This window comes from Zophobas morio, unplaced genomic scaffold (genome assembly GCF_036711695.1).
Source record: "Zophobas morio isolate AGI-343-1 ecotype UQ-CSIRO unplaced genomic scaffold, CSIRO_AGI_Zmor_V1 ptg000021l, whole genome shotgun sequence".
Classification (NCBI taxonomy): Eukaryota; Metazoa; Arthropoda; class Insecta; order Coleoptera; family Tenebrionidae; genus Zophobas; species Zophobas morio.
This window is the reverse complement of record NW_026972126.1, coordinates 135,279-160,618: the sequence shown is the minus strand read 5'-3', so window position 1 is coordinate 160,618 and position 25,340 is coordinate 135,279. Positions and strand designations below refer to the sequence as shown.

The window sequence follows — 25,340 nt, the reverse complement described above, 5'->3', positions numbered from 1 at the left end:
TAAAGATGCATTTCTTTGTGTTGATTGTCAAATTATGGTTATCCAAACGTTCTATTACTTGCTTGAGAGTCTTATCATGGTCTTGTTGAGTTGTTCCAAAGATTAGTATATCATCGCTGATGTTTAACACAGTTGTCTTGTGTTTTGAAAAATCTCTGCAGCGGAATTTATGCCAAAACTCAGTCGTTTATATTGATACAAACCAATATGTGTTGAGAAAACTGTTATATACCGTGAAGATTCTTCTAATGTTAGTTGGTGGTAGCCATCTTTCAAATCAATCTTTGAGAAGACTGTTGCACCATTTAATTGGGCAAATATTTCTTCAATAGTTGGTGTTGGATGCTTTTCTCTAAGTAAGGCTTTGTTAGCCTCTCTCATGTCTATACAAATTCTGATAGAGTTAGGATCGTGATGTTTGGGAACTACAACTATTGGTGAAACCCAGGGAGTTGGTCCTGTTGCTTTTTCATTGATGTCTTGTTTCGTCAGTCTTGTTATCTCTTGTTCAACTGCTCCACGAAGATTTATTGGAATTCTCCTGTGTTTATTTGCTACTGGAGGAATTGACTCATCAATATGTAGCTTGATAATTTGGTTCTTGAGACAACCTATGCCATTACACAAATTAGGATGCTTGTTTTTGATATAGTTCATGTCCATAGGTTGATATATCATCATACATAGTTGTATCAGATGCAATTTATTTGCTGTATCATAGCTCAATAATGATTCACTGTTGCCTTTTATCACAAATACATCTGCTTGCGTTTGGTGGTGTTATAATGGAACAGACCTTTGAATTTTCCAACTACTTCTAACTGTTGTTGACAGTTGAGGAGAATCGATGAGGAATCTGGTTGTAGCGACTGTTGATGAAATTTTTTGAATGTGCTTGAGCTTATCAGATTAACAGATGAACCAGTATCTACAATGAAATTGATTACTTTGCGGTTCAACTTAACATGTACCTGAGGGCACTTCATGGCTGTTCTGTCGTTTGGACGAATTGTTGTTTTGAAAGATGTCTCTGAATTAGTTGACTCTGGCTCCATATTAAGATCATTAAAGCGAATTTGTGCTCTGTTCTTCCTCTCTCCATTATGTTTCTTGTTTATGCTAGTATTCGTGCCATGGTTGTCGTGCTGGGGGTTTGCTTGTGATTGTGCTTGTTGCTGTTGTGTTGATGTAGTGGACATGCAGACTCGGGCGTAGGGTCCTTTCTTGCCACAACTTCGACAAATTACATTTAGAGCAGGGCAAGGTCTCTTCCCATTTGGATGCCAATTGCTTCCACAATTTTTGCAAGTGTTCTTACTGGTACCACTGTTGGATGGTGCGGTTTTGTGTTGCTTGTGTTTGTTTAGGTAGCTACATTCTTCTGTGTTTGTGTTCATGACATTTTTGTCTTCAATGACCTTCAGTTGATTAGCTGTGCACTCAATTGTACGTGCTCTGCTCAATAAATCATCGAGATTGGGTTGTTTAGTGAGTCCATATCGACGTAGTTCTGTGTACTTCGTGTTCATGATGATTTGAAGTTTGATTTCTTCATTTGGGTTTTCAAACGTGCAAGTCTTGGATAGTTTCAGTAACTTTGCGTAAAAGTGATCAATTGTTTCATTCTCGCTCTGTCTGACTTGCCTAAAATTAAACATTTCAAATTCATTGTTGACTCTTGGGGTGAAATATTGTTTGAGCTTTCGCTTAGCTGTTAGATAAGGTGATTCATTGGGTTGTGCTGTGTTTGCTGGTAGTTCAGGAAGTGACAAATATATATGCTTCTGCTATATGAAATGCAGGTAATGGTGTTGAGTGTGTGTCCATGTTCTCTGTTATCTTTTCCTCGATTCGTTTGTTGCGAACCACGTGTTGTGTTGAGGTTATGTTTTTTTCCTGTTGTCTGTTCCGAGTGTTCGTTGTTTTTCGCTTCGTTGGTCTTCTTTTGAGTTCTTTTAATAGTCGTCGCCAAAATGTGATGTCTTGTTTGGGGTAGGTAATATTGTTAGTTTCTCAAATTACACAAGCTCATTTTTTTAACCTATATTTTCTGTCATCTCTCATTCCCTATCCCTTAAGCTAGTACATCACAATGGCGTCCAATTTAAACAAATGAATAATTGTTTATTGTCAGCGCTAATTGCAATTTTTTGGCAGAAACTGGAAAATTTTGTACGAAATAGGTAAAAACAAACAAAATTTTACTAATAACATAAACTGTAGGTGACCTCAAATGAAAACAGGTCAGAGAAGCCCCCTGAGCTGCGCGATTTGGCTGCATCGGCAACAAACTATTTGGTGCTGTGGTAAGCGCCAGGATATTTTAATTATACCGAGCGGCCAATCATTTAATAGTGCGATTAATTGATCTCATTTTGAGAAAAATACATATGTTGCACGTTACGACTTGAAATTTTAAGCAAACACACATGTGTTTCGTAGATCTGGAAAATGTCTGTCATGGGTCACTTTAAGAAATTTTGTATGCATGTTAGCGTAGGACCAGATTATTTCTTTCTCAGAATTTCGGTTGCACATGACGCCACAAAAACTATCATGGATTTCTAGAAATCGTAAAAGCAACAAAATGCACTTAATAAGTATTGCGTCTTGTTAAAGATTAGGGGTGTGTCCAATCGTCCAGATGCATATTGGTTCCAGTGCAGTGTTTAAAATATTCCTTGGCAGCGACTATTAAATTAGTTTCAATCGTCAAACTTAGTCAAATAACCTTAATTGCAAGTCAAAGTGCGATAACAATATGAATAATTGATCTTGTGATATTTTTTCTTGTCTTTTAAAATTAAATGAAGGTTTAATTTGAAATCTTCAAGTTTCAGTACACTGCATATTATTAATAAGCACATCCAGTTAGGATTAAATAAATTTTGTTAACTTGAAATCACCTGTAACAATTTTCTAGCCATTTATTAGTGAGTTTGCAACAATTGGCCACTTTGGCATGGTCCACTGTAATGCACATATGCGCGATAATAGAGCGTAGCCCAAGTCGACAGGTTCCCAGCGTCAGCATCCACTTGATCCCTATAAGGGTGCAGATGGCCCTGCATTCCGTGAAATGTGAAAAAGTATCAGATTACAGTGCAGGTTCAGTCAATTTGCTAAACATGAAATAATTGAAATATTTAGGAAACAATTAAATAAACACAAAAACAAAAAATCTGTTGAAAGGAATAATTTGTTTCTGATTTGTTTAAAAGATCTAAATTCAATAATTTAGTTCAATCCTTTGCGTGAGGCGACAATCAAGGGGGCAGAATTTAGTTAGCTATTTGTTTGATTTTTTTTATTATTTTATTTCATTTTATTTTAATGTCATGTAGGTATGAGGTTTATAATGTTTCAAACTTAATAATAGCATTATTTTGAATGTAAAATAGAATATCCTTTTTCTGTTGTTCAAGAATAGGGTCAACCCTTTTAGATAGAGACAGGTATAAAATTGTAGGCGAGAGGTGTAAACGATTGTCGCCCAGCAATAACATAGCTTTTACAATTTAGTTGGGTGTGAGGAAATAGGAAAAATCATCGATTTTCTTTGCGTAGTTCGATTTTAGACAAGAAGCGACCTCTTTGAGAGGGTAGTTTAACAACTATTTCAGTTTCCTTTACACATAACAATCGATTTAAATTCCATAATCTTTCTTTCAGGAAAAATAAACAAAATTTGTTGTAGACATTTCACTGTCAGCGCTTTGAAAAAGTTGTCAAAAAAAAACACACCTACAACAACTTTTGGAAAGAAGTTTGTATAGATTTATTCGGTGATTATAATTTTGATCACGCCATTTATTCAACGGATATTGTTGGATAACAATTTTGTAAAATTCAGGACATTAATTGTCATTAACAATTATAATTAAGAATTAGATTGTTACATAAAATTGTTTCGGTCAATTTAAGAGAGGGGAGTAGAAGAACTGAGCCTAAGCCAGCTAAAGAGCCAATCACGGCACAGAATTTGTAAAAATTTGCCCCACTGGTACTGCGACGTCTCCAGTTTTGGCGTCATTATTTAAGTAAAAGTAGGGTGAAAGAAGGGAACTTTTTAACTTTGCCTTGTGGGGGTTAAAAGCCGTTTGCGTAGTTCGTGAAAAAGAAAAATTGTGTATTAACTTCAGTTAGTTAAAATTTGGTGCTAGTGAAGTTGCCCAGAGAGTTCTTTCGTTGCAGTACAACAATATTCACAGGTAACTCAAAAATCGTCAATCCTGAACACTTAGAAATGTTTAGTCATTTTTTTAAAAACCAAAAATCAACATACTCCAGTAGGTCAAAAATAATGTTGATAACATGTTTTGTTGAATTAAGCCTTGAGCGGAAAAGAATTGCCATTATCCAAATTTAAAGGTGTTATTTCTTTCTGTTGTTCACATTCAAAATTTAGGAACATAAAGAAAATTTATCTGAACTTTATTTGGTGGCGAAATTACTTGCTGAGGTTTTATAACATGAACGAAAAATCTAAAATGAACAGTTAAGAAATTGATAAAAAAAAGGCGTTTCACCACAAATAGAATATAAAAAAAGGGGGGACGAATTTAATTACATACAAATTTTGGACGCATAATGAGTAAATTTCATATGCGTCCATTCCGTAAATTAATTGGGACTGTTTTTTTTTAATGTGGAACGTCTTTGCTAATTGTTGACTGCCTAAAATTACGAGCTCGTTTGCCACCGCGGGATACACAAAACAAAACACACACACCCACAAAAAAAACACAGAAACAAAAAAAAGGAAGTTGTTTCACAAAAAATCAACAGAGCGCTAGAAACGTCCTATAACTATAGAAGCCCCGTTTCCCGCTCAAAACATCATTTTTTTTATGTAAGCGAGTCATTCGTTAATAAACTGGCCAATTCGCCGATGGTGCCGTTGTTACAACCCCATCGCAATTCGCTGAGGCGCATCCACATAAATCGCCGGTTCTTTTGGTGCGCCTTGTTCCCAGAAATGTTTTTTAATGATCACCTGGCGAGATAGCATGTGAGCGTAAGGCTTTGCGTAAACGTAACTTTTGCTCAGCGTAATTAATACTCGATTTTGCTCGCGTTGCTAGGGCGAAACTAAACTTGTGGCATGAATTAACCCTTTCATAAGCGCTAAGCGAAAGCGAAATATTGTCGACAGCGTAGCTTCGGATGATAGGGCGTAGTACTTGTGGCAGCGTCACGATTTGATGTAATTAGAGAAATTTATTATTTTGTTGGTCGTTTGCATTTCTCTCGTAGCGGAGCGAACTGAATGTACCTGAAATAAATAAGACAATTAACTTAAAGAAATTATAAGAATAAAAAAAAAGACTCTTAACTAGAGAAAGAAACTCGTAAATAGTAAATAATAATAGTTAGTAATACTTTGTTTTAAAAATATTCAAACACTAACTCTCTGAAAATTGTTTTAGAAAATTCTTTTAGTAACACAGTTGACCTCTCTTTGTTGACCAAATCATAGTTAGGGGGTACAATATTGATGTATTGCCTCTGTTATTTTATTATCTTTAATTTCCCAAACTGTGACTGGAAATATGTTGATTTCTGTGATTTTATTAATAAATTTGTAAATTGAATATAATTCTGCGTTGTCTTTAAAACATGTTCTCCCATGCGTTATGACACTACTTTATAAAACAAATCTGGAAATTTAGTGGTAAATTTTGCGAAAGGAAAAGAACTAAAACATTAGTGCAATTGTTATTAATAAGACACAACGTAGGGTAAGTGAAATTTTATTTTATTTTATTTAATTTGCGACAAATGACGGTCTAATCACTATAACGTTACTATATTCGATTTTTTTCTGGTGTCTCCGTAAAAGAGGGGACTTGGATAATTTTGTTTTTCTTAATTTTTTGAAGAATAATTTGTTATCTCACCACAGTGCCAGTCAGCGGCGAAGAAAGGCTGTCGTACCAATTCCTTAAACAAAATGTCACCAAAAATTGAATTGGAAGAAAGTCTCTTATTGCATGATTTTGCGTGCTGGAAAGTGTCATTCCAATGTCAAAACAGAGAATAGTAATTTACACAACTATTTCGGGATAGCCTCCTTCCCCTATGAACGCTTGTTTGCGGCACGACCGAAGGGAGTGCTGCATTTGCGTGAATGCGGAAAGCAGGCATCCAAACGTGTTGTGTACAATATTTTTTTCAACGAATACGAACTGTAACTTGAACATTTTGAAATTTTTTTTAGTCTGCAGTAAACATTGAGTTATTATTAAATATAAAATAATCACTCATCAACTTTGGAGAACACAACCTGAAAGGTATGAAAATATGTAACATCGTGGTCTAGAAATGCTAGGCAAACTTGGAAACCAGCCAAATAATTCCACAATTGTACCATCTGACATCCAACGGACTGACTACCTGAGAATTAAGCGGGATATACCATGATAATTTTGTTGCGAATTAGTTCCATTCAACAAAAGTGCACAAATGTGTTTCTAGCTAGATGTGCAGACTACAAAAACCGTTAAAATTTTTATCCAAGGACGTACCTAACACAAGGTTTATTTTATATGTTAAAAAGAGATTATTTCGAATTTAACTAGTCAGGGGAATTATTGATTTTGTAGGGTTGTCATGTTATTTTATTATTATTATCTATCGTTAGCCAACAGGCTAAACCATTTACAGGTTAAGTATATCGAACATACTATATGAAAACAAGGAAGTCTTAGATTATATGTATTGTTACCTTCGATTATATACCCGAAAATAAAATAAAACTAAACATTCGTAACTCAGGAACTATATTAACAAATAGGAAAACTTCACAAAACCATCTTACAATGCTCTCTAAAGTACTAGTTCGAGACGCGCTCTAGTAGCTGCGCGTAACACTCCCATTTGGATACTACAACTGGCCTCAGGTGGCATCCGGTTATACCTAGAAATAACATTAGCAACAAAAACATGTCTTTTTCTTACGACAGCGCGGCCCATCCGTTGCTGTCGGTTGAGGTTGTTCACGGCATTCCTCAACTCTAAAGTTCCGATGGGATGATGGTTCATGAGCTGTTGGTTCTTCGAGCGAGAGAGGTGTACGTTCTTCTTTCCGTGGACGACCTCTTCTCCGCAGCGGCGCGAATCATCTTCGGCGCCTTCTCGTGATACGAAAAGTTTCAGGGCGGAGACGTAATACTTGCCGAGCGGCTGTGGGGCGCGTACTTGGCAGCGATAACGTACAAAACGGGGCTCTTCTTTTCAATGATAGCATAAGGCCCATGTATGAGCTTGATGCTCGGCTAAGTGTGTGCACATCGACAAGTACTCTGTCACCGATTTCATACGCAGGGCTAAGGTGTCGATACTGGTCTGCGTACCTTTTTGCTCGGTCCTGTGGACCATCAGGCCTATCGCGGGCATCTTTAAGGGTGTCGGACATTCGTTTGAGATGTGGCGTAATATTCGCCACGAAATTTTCATTTTCGACTATCGATCGAAGGTCGTGGTGAACTTCCAGTGCAGTCCGCATTTCGCGCCCGAAACTCAGGTATGTGGGAGTTTTACCGACGGCGGCGTGCACGGCATTGTTCATCGCGAACTGAACTGTTGGTAACGTGACACTTCACGTATTATGTTCCGGTTCCACTTAGATCGATAACTGCACGGTTGTCTGTTAGTTCCCGATTTCGTCAGAGGCAGAGGGTTCGCGGCCGGATATTACAACGGGGTTAGTATTTGTATAAACCCAAGACAGTAGGTGATTTGCTGTATAATTTCGCCCGCGAATTAAGTGCCTTTGTCACTGATCAGTGATCACTTTTCGCGGCATTCGATACCTAAGAATCACCTTGTCGACCTTGGCGTAAGTCCCTGTCGTTGTTTTTTCTGGAGCAAAGACTTCCAACTAATGGCGGTGCCTTCAACAGCAAAGACCCACCTTTTACCATCGAGAGTCATCGCTAGTAGTCCATATAGCTCCATCGCGAGGCTTTCGAAGCGCTGGGCCATTACGAGCATTTGCAGAAGCCTTGCAGGCTTCATGTCGCTAGCCTTATGGCGTTGGCATTAAACACACCTGTGGAGATGATGACGAACATCTCTCCTCAGGGTGGACCAAAAATATCGTAGCGTTACCCTGTCGATCCTCCTCTCAACGCCAGGGTGACCAGCCAGGGCAGAATCATGGCATTCCCCCAGTACTTCGCTAACTTGCTGCTTGGAAATCACAAGTTGGCATTTGCACGACTCTGAATCGGGGTTATACCGATATAGCAACCTGCCTAACATTACGTAACCTCTACCTAGCCATCCTTTAAGTTCCTCCTCGTTGTTACCTTGGATGTCCATTATTGTCTTCTCAGTTCTCAATAAACTCATCTTTCAACTGCTCAGTATGCAGTTGACTTGTAGACACTCTGGGGAGGATAACCTCTACGGGACACATTAATATCAACATCATTAAGAGGTGGGCGCGATAATGTATCGGCCACGATGTTACTCTTTCCTGGGATATAATTAACTTGCAGGTTGCAGGTCGAATGACTCTTTAGACATTCTTTGTTGCTTCCAACAAAGCCCATCGCGCCAATCTTCCCGAGAACGACTTCAGAGTCATCAACCGTTTGTGTGTTTGATGGTCGGACGCAACAACCACTCTCGCTCCCTCCAAGTAGCTTCGAAATTTTTGCACCTCAAACACAATGGCCTAGGCTTTTCGGTCCATAGTTGTGTAATTGCGTTCAGGAGCCGTCTTCCTCCCGCAACAAGCATGCACCATTTGCGTAAGCACTGGCATCCGTCTTCAAAATATATGGTAAAGTCGGATCCCCTTGTCGGAGAAGTAGTACAGTGGCGAGTTGTTTAAGTTGCTCGAACGCCTAAACTTGGGCAGCATCCCATACGCACTGAGCTTTCCTCTTCGTCAACCGAGTAAGTGGTTCGGCGACACCTGAAAACCCTGGAATAAACCAGCTGAACCAGCTACATGTTTGCAGAAACAACATCGGCTGGTTTACGTCAACTGGCGGTGCCAGCTGAATTATAGCGGAGATCTTCACGGGATGAGGCGATATTTCCCCATTCGCGAAATGTGGCCTAGGAACTTTATTTGGGAGCAGGCGAATACGCACTTCTGCCTGTTTGCGCTCAACCTGAAAACTTTAAGTCTGTCGAAAACTAGTTGTAAATCGTTCAGATGTTGAGCAAATGTCCCCGACAACAGGATGAAATCGTTCATACATATAAGCGATATACACGTCTGGGAGTCCAGCCTTGAATCGGTCAATCAACTGCTGCAACGTCGTGAGAAAGTTCCGCATACCGAAGGACATACGTAAAAATGGATAGAGCCCGAAAAATGTCACGAATGCCGTTTTGTCCTTGTCCCCTTTCCTAATCGTAACCATTTTAAACCGGAATTGACCAAAATGCAGAGAGAATTTAGCAAAGTAGTTAGAAAAGAGCTTTGGGGTAGAACTTCGAAGGGTGAATCAAATATAACTATTAAATATAAAAATAATCTTCCTTATATTACTAAAAAAAAAATGCTAACTCTCAAAAAGAAATTCCAAAAAAGGCCTAAACTTTTATTTTCATAATGTTGGTGGACTCAGATCTAAACTGAATATTTTTTCGAAAATGGTTAATACGTGTATATATGATATTCTTATAATTTGTGAAATTTGGCTTTCTACTAATATTTTGAATAATGAATTAAATTTGATGAACTATGATATTTTTCGTGCTGACTGTAATTTGAACACAAGTAATAAGTTTAGTGGTGGGTGTATTAATTGGGTTAAACAAGATTTTCAGGTTTCAAATATTCATTGTGGTAATACAGTCGAATGTGTGTACATTCATCTGAAAAATAATAATTTTGATGTCATTATTGGTGCTATTTATATTCCCCCAGCTTCCCACATAGATGTTTATAAAGATTTCTGTAATGACCTGGATCATATTTTTAATCAGTTTCCTGATTCTTCATATTTAATCGTTGGTGACTTTAGTATGCCGCATTTGGCGTGGAATGGCAATAAAGTTAATGTTAACTCCCTTAAAGATTGTAGGGACTATTATGATTTAATTAGCTCGACTTGTGCGTATATGAATTTGAAACAGGTTAACAAAATTCCCAATAGCAGAAACACTTTTTTGGATTTAATTTTTATTAATCGACTATGATTTAGAGATTTCTGTTTCTTTAGATTCAATTCTTTCGCAAAGTATTCACCATACACCTTACTCATGGTGTATTTCTTCTAACTCTTCACCTGTGTTGTCTTCTGAAATGAGAGTTTTTGATTTTATAAGTAGGGATTATGATTTATTAAATGAGTACTATGCCTCTATCTGTTAGGATAATTATTTGGTTGGTGAGAACTTGGAGAGGAAGGTAGAGATATTTTATGAGATATTCTTATCTGGTTTTACAAAATGCATTCCCGTGAAGATTATTAAGAGCAATGTTAGCAGTTATCCTAAATGGTTCAATTTACATTTTAAAGGAACTTTGTCGTTTGAAAAGGTTGGCCCATTCTAAATATAAAAGGACTGGATTTACTGATGATTATCTGTATTTTAAATCCTTGAGATCTCCATGTAAAGAACTGAATGAACATCTTTATACTTTGTATGTAAACAAAGTTAATAACATCATCTTAAATAATCCTAAGTTTTTTTGGAAGTTTATTAAAGAGAAAAAAAAAAATAATGAAATTCCCAGTGAAATGTTTTTAGGAATGCAAAGTGCTACCAATGGACGACAAATAGCTGATCTTTTCGCTAAGTAGTCCTCTTCAGTATATGTTGAACGACTTCGAATTGAGTTTTTACCCGAAACGTCTAGATTTTTGGAAAAAAAATCAAAATTATAAAACAACATTTTGCAATTTAATTTTGAATCTGCTAACCCGAATGTTTTGAAATGTTGCAGATGTTTTAAGGCTGTAAAGAGCATCATAAATCTTTAGTCAAAATATATTTGGTTATCCCCTCCAAAAACTTGACGTCAGCTCAAAAGTTTGCCGAATAAATCCTATCTAAAATGTAGAAAATATGATGAGTCTGTACTTGTCATATATCACTCTATTAATATTTTTTGGATTTGCATATACAGGGTGACTCAAAAAAATTTAATGAAAAATTTATTTTATTGATTTACTCAGGAATTACAAAACCGAATGCTTTGAAATCTTGAAGATGTTTTAAAGTTATCATAAGCATGGTAAGTTTTTGATTAAAATGTATTTGGTCGTCCACCCTAAAAAAATTATGACATCACCACAAAATTTTGTTGAATAAATCCTATCTAAAATGTACAACATATGATGAGTCTCTTCTTGTGCTTTATCATTCTATTCATATTTTTTGGATTTGCTTATACAAAGTGACCCAAAAAATTAATGAATGCGTAAATGTATTTTACTGAATTAATCAGGAACTACAGAACCGAATATTTCGAAATCTTGCAGATGTTTTAAGAATATAAAGAGCATAATAAATTTTTACTTAAAATATATTTGGTTATTTTCTCCAAAAAACTAATGACGTCAGCTCAAAAGTTTGCCGAATAAATCCTATCTAGAATATACAAAATATGATGAGTCTGTACTTGTAATTTATCATTCCATTTTTTGAATTTGCATATACCGGATGACTCAAAAAAAATGAATGCGTAAATTTATTTTATTGGTTTATTCAGGAACTACAAAAACTGAATGCTTTAAAATCTACTGCGAAAAAAAAACATAATAGGCATGCAGTCGTCACATTTCCAACAGCGAGGGAAGTACTGTCTAAACTCTTTAGACCAATTTTTATAATATACAATCAATCGTTGATTTTGGATATATGTTAAGCAACCATCATTTAACTCGTGTCTTTGAGATAAATGATTTAGGGGTCATATTTGATTCCGCCCGTACATTCAAAAAACATTGTTACTATACTGTTTTCAAGGCCCTAACCATGTGGGGTTTAATTTGGCGGCATTGTAAGGATTTATCTAAGACAGCGGTGAAAACGTTAAGATTCCTCATTGGTTCGGTCTCGTCTTGAGTACTGCTCAGCTGTATGGTCTCCAATTTATATCGTTGTTTTGGAGTTGATGAAGAGAGTCCAGAAGAAGTTTTTGCGTAAATTGGAATTTAAACTTGGAAGAAGTCATGTGAAGAGTGATTATAGATGGATAATGCATCATTTCAATATTCAAATTTTAGAGTCCAGAAGACGTGTTTTTGATGCTTGCTTCTTGCATGGTATTATTAATGGACTTATTGATACTTCAAATCTATTGTCTAAGTTGACATTTATAATAATAATAATAATAATAATAGTAATATTTATTGTCCAACAGAAATTACATTCCATTTAAACGACAAAAATAACAAAAATATAAATAACTAAATATAATATTATTAATAATAATAATAATAAAGTTTTTTGCCCAACAGAACTACACATTCCAGTTACAGGACAATTATAAAGAATATAAAAACAATGACAACAATTCAGAATCAAAGAAAATAACAAATTAATAAATTAAATGCATAAATAATCAAAGATCTCAATATAATGAAACATAAGAACAGTAACGTAACTTAAATAAAATTGAAATAGAAATAAATGAATGAATGAATAAATTAAAGCCGAAATAAATACCTACATTTATTTGCAATATCAAAAATCAAACACACAATCTGTAAATCTAGGCATATACATACATCAAGAAGTAAATAACTTAAATTAAAATACAACAGTATGAAAACCATATCTGAAAGTAAAGTGTAAACTACTTAAGCTTAATTCTAACAGTGTCTTTTATAGACTTAAGGCTAGTGTTAAAAATGTCAAAATCGGAATTCATTTCTATTTCTTTTAAAAAATACCTTATTACATATATCGGTGCTTTTCTCCCAAAATTAGTTCTAGCAATGCTAGTGTATAATGTTCAGAGCTGTTCAGTACTTCAAGTAAAAGTACTTGAAGTAATACTTCAAGTACTTTAAGTACTTCAAGTACTTTACTTGAAGTACTTTTATATTTAGGTACTTGGTACTTGGTACTTGGAGTATTTCTAAAATGTACTTGAGTTTAGTACTTGATTTTGCCAAGTACTTTACTCCAAGTACTTCACTCAGTATTTTAAATACTCTTGAATTACTTGAAATATGAAAGTGGAAATTTCAAATACTTTAGTCTCTATTTTACGAAGTTTTCACATGTCACAATAGGGTCTGTTAAATACTTGAAGTTATTAATTCAATTATTTGATTAGATGTATTTTTATAGTAAAATCGTGTTTGTTTCCTGTGAGGTTATATTTTGATCTGTGATTGTGAATATCTTATCCACAATATGACGTACATTTCATAGGTACTTGCATAATGTCGATAGATAGGTAGGTAAGAAAATCAATGTCATAAATAATGTCATTTGAGAGTGGATGACGACAGCAGAAGGGTCGGAGATCTGTGTAAAATTTTCAGGGATGTAAAGTTATGAATATATGAATTTTGTCTTTTTTGTATTTTGGTCTGGAACTTAACTTTGCGGGTAGTTTTTCAGTACCTTCCCGGTACCCCAAAGGGAATCGGGTTTGTTGACGTACCTGCTAAAGTGCAAGGTCGGATTTGAAAATATTTGAGAAATGATTCAGTACTCGTTCAAAAAGATATTTATTCTTTCATTAGTTTCTTAACCCCGCCGTGTATTTGTCAGTAAGAAGCCTGGTCAGGGCGGAGAACTCGGCAGGGGATTATCCCTTTTATTATAATAGCAATAGCTGTGCTGATGGCAGGTACAGACTTTCATATTTGCCTCTTCCTCGTGGAATTTAAACACAATTTTATGTTAAATATTTTGCAGTTTAATTTTCTTTATCATGTTAGACACTCGTTTTTTACCAAATTTTCTTTTTTTGTTTATACATGGTTCAGCCATATAAACTTAGTTTGTTGTTACTACTTATATTTTCTCACATGATTGTTTCAAATAATCTGTTAAATTGTATGAATTATTTGAACACCAACAATTTAAAAAGACGAAATGCAGAAAAACAATGATTTTAAAAGTCACACTAATTAGTGTCATTTATCTTTCCTGTGCCGATTTTATTTATTACCGTACAACAACTTTACGTATTACATTGCATCGCTTATTACATAAACCCAATATTGTTCAAAATGAAATATGTTTTGTGAAACTCGGCTCGTAGTACCAATGTTTTTTGTAATCCAGTTGATACGACCATGATTGTATGGTTTTGATGAGTACCGAATTGTACTTTGATATTGCTCGAAGGACCTTTGTTTTGTTGTGTGCGAAATAATAGACAGCGTTCGGTTTCGATGTTTAAATACAGGACGGTTAGAGAAGTACTGAATTTACATTTGTATTTACAATATCAGGTAAGAATACTCAAAAGGGTCAGTGGCCGCTTCCGTAAATGGAACAAAATACATATTCACATTATGAAAAAATACAAAGTTAATGAAATTCGCGATTAGTTAGTATAATTGCCTAGATAAATACACCCCTACGAAATATTTTAACAATAATAAATTTAGTACATATTTACCTGAATTTTCGCAAAAGCCGTTGTTAGGCATTCCCTGAAGTCATTGTAGTTATCAGTTACTAATGCCATATTCTTGGGGTTTTCAGGTAAAAATAAAAAATAAGCCAATCGAAAATGTAAAGGAAAATTCTGAAAGTATTGTGACATTAGAGAAACAAAATTTTGTATAAATGGACGGAACAGCATTACGAACCTATTACTTGTGATTTGTCAGTGTAAAGTTACATACTTAGTTAGACAAACATTGTAGTGATTAGTGTTTACTATTTAGTCACCGTAGTATTTAGGTTAATTTAATAATTTTTAGAATAGTAAATACGTAAGTGGTAGACAGGTATATTCAGGAATATGGGGCATTCATTCCAAGTTAATTCTCAGCATTTTTGGTAACCGCAAAAGTAAAAAAAGACTAATTACTTTGATCACCTTGATATTTTTCAAGAGTTATAGTTTTCTCTGAAAATGGACTCTCGTTTTAGGCATTTTATTTTTTATTTAAAAAATTCATACTTTTTTTTTTTGAAAATGCAACATAGTGACTTAAACATTTTTATGTCACGAGCATGTATATGTATCGCACTGCTCTTAAAATTTTTTTCTGAAAACTTTCAGTTTCACAAATCCGGCCCTGTGCACTTACCGGTTCATAAAATTCATATATTTTTAACACAACTCTATTAAAAAATCAGAACGTTTTGGTGGTGAACCAAAATTCAAAATATTAAAAAAGGCAACAGAAGCCTGAGAAAATACCATACAGCGCCGATGTTTTTGTTATAAATTAATAGTAAGCATACATAGACAACACCGTCATGTATTTTATTTTAAATTTTAAATTAGAAATAGACGTTAATTTTGTCGAAGGCATTGTGTCAACAGAAAGATGTAAAAGTATTTCAAAAGAATATTGTTTATAAATAACATAGTATTATTAATAAGTGAGCTACCATTCTGCATTTAAGTTGATGCTTATGCAATTTTTTATGTGACGAAATATGTATTATTGTATACCTAATTTAATTCTGAGTATTAAAAAATTCAGTTCTAAAATATATTAAGCTTTTTTAAAAAAACAGGAAAAGTTATCTAGTTCTACAGTATTTCAAATAATTAGAAAGTACTTGAAGCATTTTCAGTACTTCAAGTATTTGTAAGTACTTGAAGTATACCTCCAGTACTTCAAGTACTCGTAAGTACTTGAAGTAATGTACTTGGCTTGTACTTCAAGTACATCTGAAAAGTACTTGATACTTGAAATACTCTTGCTGAAAGTAAGTACTTGGTACTTTACTTGAACACTATTTCAAGTAGTACTTTGTACTTGGTACTTCAAGTACTTTTTTTGAGTACTTTGAACAGCTCTGATAATGTTACAGAATGCCTGCTGTTAGTTCTAGGTACCAGAAAGGATAAAGAATTAGTTAAGGCCCTGCAATCAACTTGATTATTTAATAATTTATATAAAAAGACGATAACGCCGGTAACACGTCTACAAAATAATGAACTCATATCAAATTTTTCTAGTAGAGCTCTTTTGCGGATAATTTCTCGTTGGCCATGTTTTCTGTTCCTTAAAATAGAGGTACTTTAAAAATCTGCGCTGTATGTTCTCAAGGCATACTACTTGATAGTTGTAATAAGGAAACCAAGCTAACGCACAGTATTCTAATTTAGAGCGCACCAAAGCATAGAACAAAGTTTTCAAAGCTTGAATGCTAGTGAAATCTTTGCAGTTTCTAATAAGGAACCCTAGTGATCTTTTAGCTTGTGAAGTAATGCTCTCTGTTCTGCAAAACTGAACTTATTATCATACAAAACCTAAATCCAAAATGGAAGAGCATTTCTGTAAGCTGTGATGATTGATTTTGTAATCAAACTCGCATACATTAAGCTTGTGTGTGAACGAAATGATAAAAGATTTATTCTCATTTAAAGGTAAAAAGTTGAGCAATGACCAAGAAACCAAATTATTTATGTCTTTTTTAAGAAGCAAGGAGTCACTAATACCACGAATTTCACGGTATATTTTAATGTCATCTGCGAAAATGAGAACTTTTGAGTAGCGAATACAATCTAGCACATCGTTAATAAATAATGTGAATAGCAAAGGACCAAGAGTGGAGCCCTGCGGCACTCCAGCATCTGTGATGTAACTGTTGGACTTAAATCCATTTACTACCACAAAATTGTTACATATGTAACAGTAAATATATGTATATATGTGTGTAAATGATATACCTATTAAAACTAAATCTAAAACTGATATGGTCCCATCTTCCTCTAGAACAACTAGAAGTCAGACTATATTCAGAGTTCCGACGTCAACAACAAATATGAGTCGAAATCACCCAACAAAAAGGACGATGGAGGCAGATAATGAATACTGCAAGAAGGTTTCTTTATTTAATACAATTAGATTTCTATTTCAGCGCAAGATTGCAGTTCATTATGATGATCCTATTTTGTTAATTTAACACGAAAATGTTTTTTAGTTAATATGGTAGGGTATCTTTATAATCTTATTTTTTTTTTATTATTATTATTTATATTATTATTTCCATATGGATCAATTTATTGTTATGATACATTGTATGGGTAAAAAGGAGTTTTCCCGTTAATAAATTAAATTAAATTAAATTAATCGGAACTTGCCGAAACCGCTTTTTAAATCCATCGTGCTCTTGAAAAACAATGTTGGGCCGCGTGGAGTACGTCGTCGATACGGAGCAGTGGGTACCGATTAGCGCACAGTTAAATTATTTAACTTCCGGAACTCTACGCCATATCCGCCCGTCCTTTTGGGCACTATCACCACGGTAGTAGAGAAAGGAGAGTCACACTCCTCGATGATGTTGTCATTAATCATTTGCACCATCGTTGCGGTGACAACCTATACGGGGACGTAGAGATGGGCTGCGCACACGTCAGGTTAATGCAGTGTTTTGCAAACGGCGTCAATTACTCATAGCTCTTGAACACCTTGTTGCTTATAAGGAGTTCAGACACCTTACGCTTCTCGTAAGCAGACAGTTCCGTCCATTAATCTTTTCTGAGTGGTTCCATTTCCCCCGCGTCGACGGGTAGGCCTCGACCCACTGTTGACTCGTCGATCAACGAGGAACCAGCCTGGTGCATTAAAGCGCCACTTGATCTCTGGCAAATTCAAAATCATACCTGTTTGCTTAATAAATCCGTGCCGAGTAATGTCTTGCTGCTGAACTATTCTGGTATGGACGTCAGGGTGGTCAGAAAACGGCGTTCTTTCAACACAATTTCTACCTCAAAAATTTCCGTTATAACGTCAATTGGATTTCCGTCAGCCATGGTCATGACTGCATACTGCACGACTGGGTATCCCCATCTTCTTCAGATGCTGGTACAACTTATGACCAGCCATATTCTGCTTCGTCCTGGTGTTCACAAATGATAGTCCTTGTTTATCAGCAATCGACACTGGCAGGAAGGCTCGATATCCACCATCGATTAAGGGGCTTAGTCTCAAACCTTTCGAGTGGAGACGTATACGTCTCACCGGTGACTCGACTCACATTCGACTGGAATGCCGAATCGGTATTCTTGAGAAAAATGTGCCATAAGAATAATTTAACATGAAACAAAGAAGCAAGTTTTCAGATTTGTTTATAAGCAAAGGTCTAATTCTTACATATACAACTTTACACTGAAATATATACAATAATAAAAAATTGGTCTAAAGAGTTTAGACAGTACTTCCCTCGCTGTCGGAAACTTGACGACTGCATGCCTATTGTGTTTTTTTTTCTCATTACATTTTTGTAGTGGGAATTTAAAAAAAAAATGTGATGACGTCATCAACATTTTTGCAAGGACACGTATATCAGTTGGGATAGATGTAGTGTAATACTAAGAATAAAATTATTGTATTCCCAAATTTTCGGGAAAATGAATTGGGTCGTTTTGAATATTGATTTCTTATAATCAATAAAATAACGAAACAATTTACTCACGTATACGGCGCCGGTGTGTAATATCTAGAGAGCGGATTTCTGTCGGGCTAGGCAAGGCCAAACTCGGTACGGCTCGTACGGGATGCGAATTCATTGAGGTTGCGGACTGCACTTCGTTTATTTGAGATTAGAATAACGCTGTTTCGTTGCACTCTGCTGTTAATTCCCGTTCTCATTTATTTAGCCGTTTGATTAATAAATCGTCAATTATATTTATGGAATTAGTACTGATTAAATTCAGTGATTATCTATCACCCGGCGATCCAGCACGTCCCCCCCTATAATCGTGACTTAGCCCGACAGAAATCCGCTGTCTAGTAATATGAGGGGCAATTGAAAATCGTTTATGTATAAACATTCTTAATTTAAGATGACAAGCGTAACAGCATACGTGAGAGTCAAACAGAGAAACTGTAAACAAAACGACCATCGGTTTTATTGCTTCGACTTCCGCTTATTATATAAAACATTGGGTTTTATTTTAATTCTTGACGGTGAAATTCACAATTGGTTGATTATAAACATGCCTATTCCACATTCGCGGAACCAAGTGAGCGCATAAAACAAATGCAGGTCTGTAATGTTAAAGTCGATGTAAATAAGCGTGCTACCCTTATGTTTCAACCGAGTTTTTCCTTTAACAAATTTTATGTCTACCAAATTTGGTTGGTTGGGGTATAATACTAATAATAAGTGTTGCCTTTAATTTAATCAATAAAATAAATTGACTTCATTAATTTTTTTGAACCACCTCTTAAGAAAATCTAAAAAATATGAATGGAATGATAAATCACAAGTACAAACTCATCATATTTTTTGCATTTTAGATAGGATTTATTCAGCAAAAGTTAAGGGTGACGTCATCAATTTTTTTAGGAGGGACCCTAAAAAACCTGCATATGCAAATCCAAAAATATGAATGGAATGATAAATCACAAGTACAGACTCATCATATTTTGTACATTTTAGATACGATTTATTCGGCAAACTTTTGAGCTGACGTCATCAGTTTTTTGTAGAAGATAACCAACTATATTTTGACTAAAAATTGATTATGCTCTTTATAACCTTAAAACATCTGCAAGATTTCAAAGCATTCAGTTTTGTAGTTCCTGATTAAATCAATAAAATAAATTTACGCATTCATTAATTTTTTTGAGTCACCCTGTATATGCAAATCCAAAAAATATGAACGGAGTGATAGATCACAAGTACAGACTGATCATATTTTGTACATTTTAGATATGATTTATTCGGCAAATTTTCGAGCTGACGTCATCAAGTTTTTGGAGGGGATAAGCAAATATATTTTGACTAAACATTTATTATGCTCTTTATAACCTTAAAACATCTGCAAGATGTCAGAGCATTCCGTTTTGTAGTTCCTGATTAAATCAATAAAATATATTTACGCATTCATTAATTTTTTTGAGTCACCCTGTATATGCAAATCCAAAAAATATGAATGGAGTGATAAATTACAAGTACAGACTCATCATATTTTTACAGTTTAGATAGGATTTACTCAGCAAACTTTCGAGCTGACGTCATCAATTTTTTGGAGGGGATAAGCAAATATATTTTGACTAAACATTTATTATGCTCTTTATAAACTTAAAACATCTGCAAGATTTCAAAGCATTCGGTTTTGTAGTTTCTGAGTAAATTAGTAAAATAAATTTACGCATTCATTAATTTTTTTGAGTCACCCTGTATATGCAAATCCAAAAAATATGAATGGAGTGATATACCACAAGTACAGACTCATCATATTTTGTACATTTTAGATATGATTTATTCCACAAACTTTTGAGCTGACGTCATCAAGTTTTTGGAGGGGATAAGCAAATATTTTTTGACTAAAGATTTATGATGCTCTTTATAGCCTTAAAACATCTGCAACATTTCAAAGCATTCTGGTTAGCAGATTAAAAATTAAATTTCAAAATGTTGTTTTATAATTTTGATTTTTTTTCCAAAAATCTGGACGTTTCGGGTGAAAAGTCGATTCGGAGTTGTAAACTACATGTGTAGGACTATGTTATTTTATACAATTGAAAACCCATTTACTATGTACAATTTTGAAGTGACGTCATCGCATTAGTGGTGGGGATGATTAGACAAATTTTGGTTAGCGTTTTACCATCAACATGATATTCTTAATATAAGTACAAAATTTCACAACAATCGGTCGAGTACTTTCGGAGATTATCTGTCTAATAAAAATCCGGGACGGCAGACGGACAGACGGACGGACAGACGGACGGACAGAGAGACGGAAATGGGAGACCTATTTCTTCGTCTTCTAGGGGTCATGAAAGATCGAGAAAACGTAGAAGTAGAGAGTCGGCCGACGGACTCGATTACAATACTTCCTTTGCTTACGCTCGGGAAGTAAAAAGAAAAGGATTGTTTAACAAATCATAAAACTAGTTATTGTCACTGCCAATTCTTCGCACAGTTGGGCCATCCTCGACTTTTCGGAAAATACATGAAAAAATAAATAGGAGTAATTTTTAATAAAAATGTTCACCTCATAAACAACATATTTTTGTACTTACATTGCGGTAAGGGATAACAAAATGCCATGTCAAAACCGTTTCCAATGATGTTCTGGTGCCAAAAAATCACACCCAGATCGGCTCTTCAGAAGTGCGAATTCTTACCATAAACATTTTTGGTCAAACTTCATTGATTTCTGAATCTGCTGACAATAACAACATCTCGAATTCTCCTTCTTTCTGTCAGGAATGGATCTACATGGCGGGCTACTTGTGCTGCGACTGCATTTTGATGCTCTACATTGAAAATTACTGCAAATATGGAAACAGTTAAAAATAAATTTTTAATGTATTTCAATCTAAGTACCATCAGCATCGTTATTTCCTTCGTTTAGATCTGGTATGTTTTGCTGAATGCATAGCTTGTCTAAAACAACACACACATTCACAATATGATCAGCTCGTTATGGAGAATAGTGTAAAACCCGATGTTTCAATAGGCATCTGAACCTAATTTTTAAATCTCCATGACACCGTTCAGTAATGGTCCTTAACACGTTTAGGGGTGTCAAAAGCCAGAATCCCCTAAAGAAATATGAAGAACAAGTGTTCAAAAAATTAGATATGTCCTTAATGAGTAAAAAGTGCCACGTATTTCTTCATAGATTCTTCTCATTGCCGGCAACACATTAGAATTATTCCAAATGAAAAATCGTGTGTACTTCCTGGGTGCGAAGCATTTAATTACATAGCATTTAAAATTCGTAGATGTGAATTGCAGATCAGTTGAAAGATTAAACAATGGTATCCTGTACGATTGATGTAGATGTGGCCAGGTCGATCAGGATTGTCAGTTGGGGCCGCAACAACCCCAGTAACATTTTATATGTAATAAATATTGAAGTTCTGACATTTAAATAATATGGGTAACGACAGATTTTTTTTTAGGAAATCAATATTGGTTTTAAATATTGAATATATATTTATTTTCAATGTTTAATACTTATTTAGTTCAGAACATTTAATAAATGTTCTTCATGTGAAAGGGGGTATGGATATAAAAAAACTTGTATGGAATACAATATAAAATTTATTAAACACAAAAATACATTGTCACTGGAAATAACAGTGTATTTGAAACGTTGCGGCAATATTTATACATTTAAAAATTATTTGTCCTAGAACCAATTCGTTGAAAATTTGTACCAGGTGATTTTTTTTTTTAATTTCTGCTGTAGTTACCCATGGCATTTATGTCAGCAGTGAAACTGAAACTGCTGACATAAGCTTCATGGGGAACCAGAGCATAAATTTAAAAAATCACCTGATGTGAAACACAATATAAATTTTTTAAACATAAAAATACACTGCCAAATTACAATGAAATAAAAATACATTGTCAATGGAAATAACAATGGTTTGCTACATTTCAATCGTTATACAGAAATATTTATTTAATAATTATTTGCTGTATAACCAATTCATTGAAAAGAGATATAATTAATTAAAATAAAAAAAATCATACCTCATGTTTTTTTCGATGAGAATTCATTCTTGCTTTTATCTGCGCTTAATGAGGTCCCACCATTTTTTAAATTTCAGTAGTTGTGGCGTTGTTGTGACGTTTCCGTTAGAGTCCCTGTAGTCTACAGGGACTCTAGTTTCCGTGTGGTACCTACAATTAAATTAACTTACAATTTTTAAGAAATCACAACTTTACATAATGTAGCGTTGTTAATTGTTGAGTTCACTAAAAGAGAGCTTATTTTTTTCCTTGCCCTGAAAACTTGAAAGCAATTTGGTTCATTATTAATAATTTCTGCAAATAAAGATTATTATCAGTCTGAAACTATTTTATAAATACTAGGAGTTCATAATAATAATAATAATAAATGCTTACCAATTCATCCAATTTCTGCGTATCTCCCGCAATTTCTAACTCGATTTCTTCTTTTTTTTTTGGTTGCGCCTGGACCTTCATCATTCATCATTTTGTCTCTACATTCATAATATGCTTATATTCAGAAATATTAAACCTCTTAAATATACTTACGTGTTGAGAAATTGCATTTGCTGCATTGCATGTAGAAGTGAGGTTATGTAGGTTTAGTACTGTTTTCTTGACAAAACGGTATTTACTATACTATTCTGAATTTATCGCAGAATCGATAATCACAATTCACAATAGGACAAACACCATGAACTTACACAAAATATTTTTTTAACCACCAACAATAACAGAAAATATGTATATGTTGCACATTGCGCAAACGCGTTCCAGCAGAGTAAGCGCATCTGTAGGTGAAACGCAAATTTAAGTAAGTTTTATAAAAATGATGAATAAAATTGTTATTTTTTGTTCGCAAAAATAAAAAAAATATTACTAATTAATGAGCAAATATCTGGTTGACCGAGCTTTACTCGGCTCGTTTGGTAGTATTAGATCAGATTAGGACAGATAAATATGTATAAGTATGCATTTTGAAGTACACGCGCTACTTAAAAACACATTAAAAAAGAAATTCCATAAGCAGTCTTTGTTTTAAATACTGATGAGTGACATGTAGAGATTAAAGAATAGAAAACTGGAATTATTATTTGACATTTATTAAAATCTCATTTGTTACCCAAGTTCTCTCTCTGTCGTTATTTTCTTTTTCCTAGTTCTCTCTCTCGATTCTAGAAAAAGGTCACAACCACATTCTTACTGCCAGAAGAGTTTCGCCTCTGGTGTGGTTAACATACTGAGTTACCGTGCTCTTTTGCGTTATTCCTAATTTCTCAATCTCAACCCTGCTCCCGAAGATGCCATTTACGAAAGTGTGCGAAACGGTGAGCCCAAAAACTCAAATAACACATTTTGACTCCGACCGTGGAACATCTGAAATGAATGCTTGACAATAACCTCAATTCAACGCTCTTTCGTGTGCCTTTTATCCGCTCACTGTTTAGTTTTCCGTAAATTTTCTCACCTCAGACGGTGAATTTTAACGTCCTCTATACAGTGGAGTATGTTTCGGTACGTACAATTGAAGATAAAAAGGTACGTCAAACGTACTGTCAGACTGTCACCCAAACCATGGCCGACTAGTATAAAGATTATGGCCTGTTCAAGAGGTACGATACGTGCTGCCATCTATTAATAATTACACTTAATAATTTAGCCAAATTTTAATTTGACTTGACATTATGGGACTTCAAAACGTGTAATGGTGGTTTGTTTCGGTATGAATGCCTTTGTGCCTTTCAAAAAGTGTTAATAATTCTTTTGTCGCTTTTGAATTATTAATAGATGGCAGCACGTATGGTACCTTTGGCATTCCTTTGGACAGGCCATAATCTTTATACTAGTCGGCCATGCCCAAACTTCTCTTATAAAACAGTCTCGTGTTCGTGTAGTGTCATCTGATGTTGCCTAGCAACAAATATAATTCACTGCCTGAAAATTGCTGAAAATGTATGAAGCTGTAATTTTCAGAAGTTAAAACTACGATGAATCGATTTTTTGACCCAAAAAACCCCCAACCTGTAAATTTCATCGAAATCGTTAGAGCCGTTTTCGAGAAACCCATTATATACAGGCTGACTGCGAAATACATGCAAAAAAAAAATGGGGAATAGCTCACAATATGATTATGTCACTGGCAAAAATTCACGGTCCTAAGTGGTAGCAGTGTCTAGAAAAAAATATTTGAAATTAAATGTAAATTGTTATACGCGCCGCTGGTAATGTTTCGTGACCTACATAGTTACTGCAATGAATGGGTAGGGGACTCGGAGTAAGAACCAAAAAAGTAACTTTATCAGGCACTTTTTTAATCGCAACGTGAAAAACACGAAAAGGGCTAGTCATTATCGAGCGGTCGTTGAAATCGGTGTATGGTCCAGTTTTCCAATGCAGAGTGTGTCGATATGGTGGTACAGCATCTCCGAGATCATGGTACCTTCAACCTCAAACTCACGATCGTGGTCGTGATGGGGCCGAAAGGAGAATTTGGATTTTCGCAGCTTGTAGTGCATCCTACATTAAAAAAACACGGTCACATCCATACCATGTTGACAAAGTGCACGGTTTGGAGCCCGCTGATTGTCCACGTTGTGTAACTCACTTTTTGTCCGATGGAACTCCACATACTCGTCAACAAGTACGATTTCAAGCGACGGTTTTCGAGAAACGTGTATTGGTTGGATGAAACAATACGTTTGTGGAAATCAACAGTGTCCAGAAATAATCGAAGAGCTTCAACAAGTGAAAGTGGCAGCCGCTACTCCGGTGTTTTTTTACCTATCAAC

General features: G+C 34.9%; 3 protein-coding genes across 5 annotated transcripts in view; all 3 read right to left on the bottom strand.

Moving 5' to 3' along the window:
- The window catches only part of LOC135132153 (monocarboxylate transporter 12-like), a 343,441-nt gene that overhangs the window by 247,305 nt on the left and 70,796 nt on the right, over positions 1-25,340 (bottom strand). The window lies entirely within an intron of this gene.
- LOC135132992 (uncharacterized) lies at positions 8,684-9,383 on the bottom strand. The gene is made up of 3 exons (XM_064061212.1): positions 9,198-9,383; positions 8,884-9,128; positions 8,684-8,777 (listed from the first exon to the last, which is right to left on the bottom strand). The coding sequence occupies exons 1-3, from the start codon at positions 9,381-9,383 to the stop codon at positions 8,684-8,686; spliced, it is 525 nt and encodes a 174-aa protein (XP_063917282.1).
- Positions 11,925-17,234, bottom strand: LOC135132990 (uncharacterized). Its single transcript, XM_064061210.1, has 4 exons — positions 17,213-17,234; positions 16,799-16,849; positions 16,374-16,735; positions 11,925-12,050 (listed from the first exon to the last, which is right to left on the bottom strand). The coding sequence occupies exons 1-4, from the start codon at positions 17,232-17,234 to the stop codon at positions 11,925-11,927; spliced, it is 561 nt and encodes a 186-aa protein (XP_063917280.1).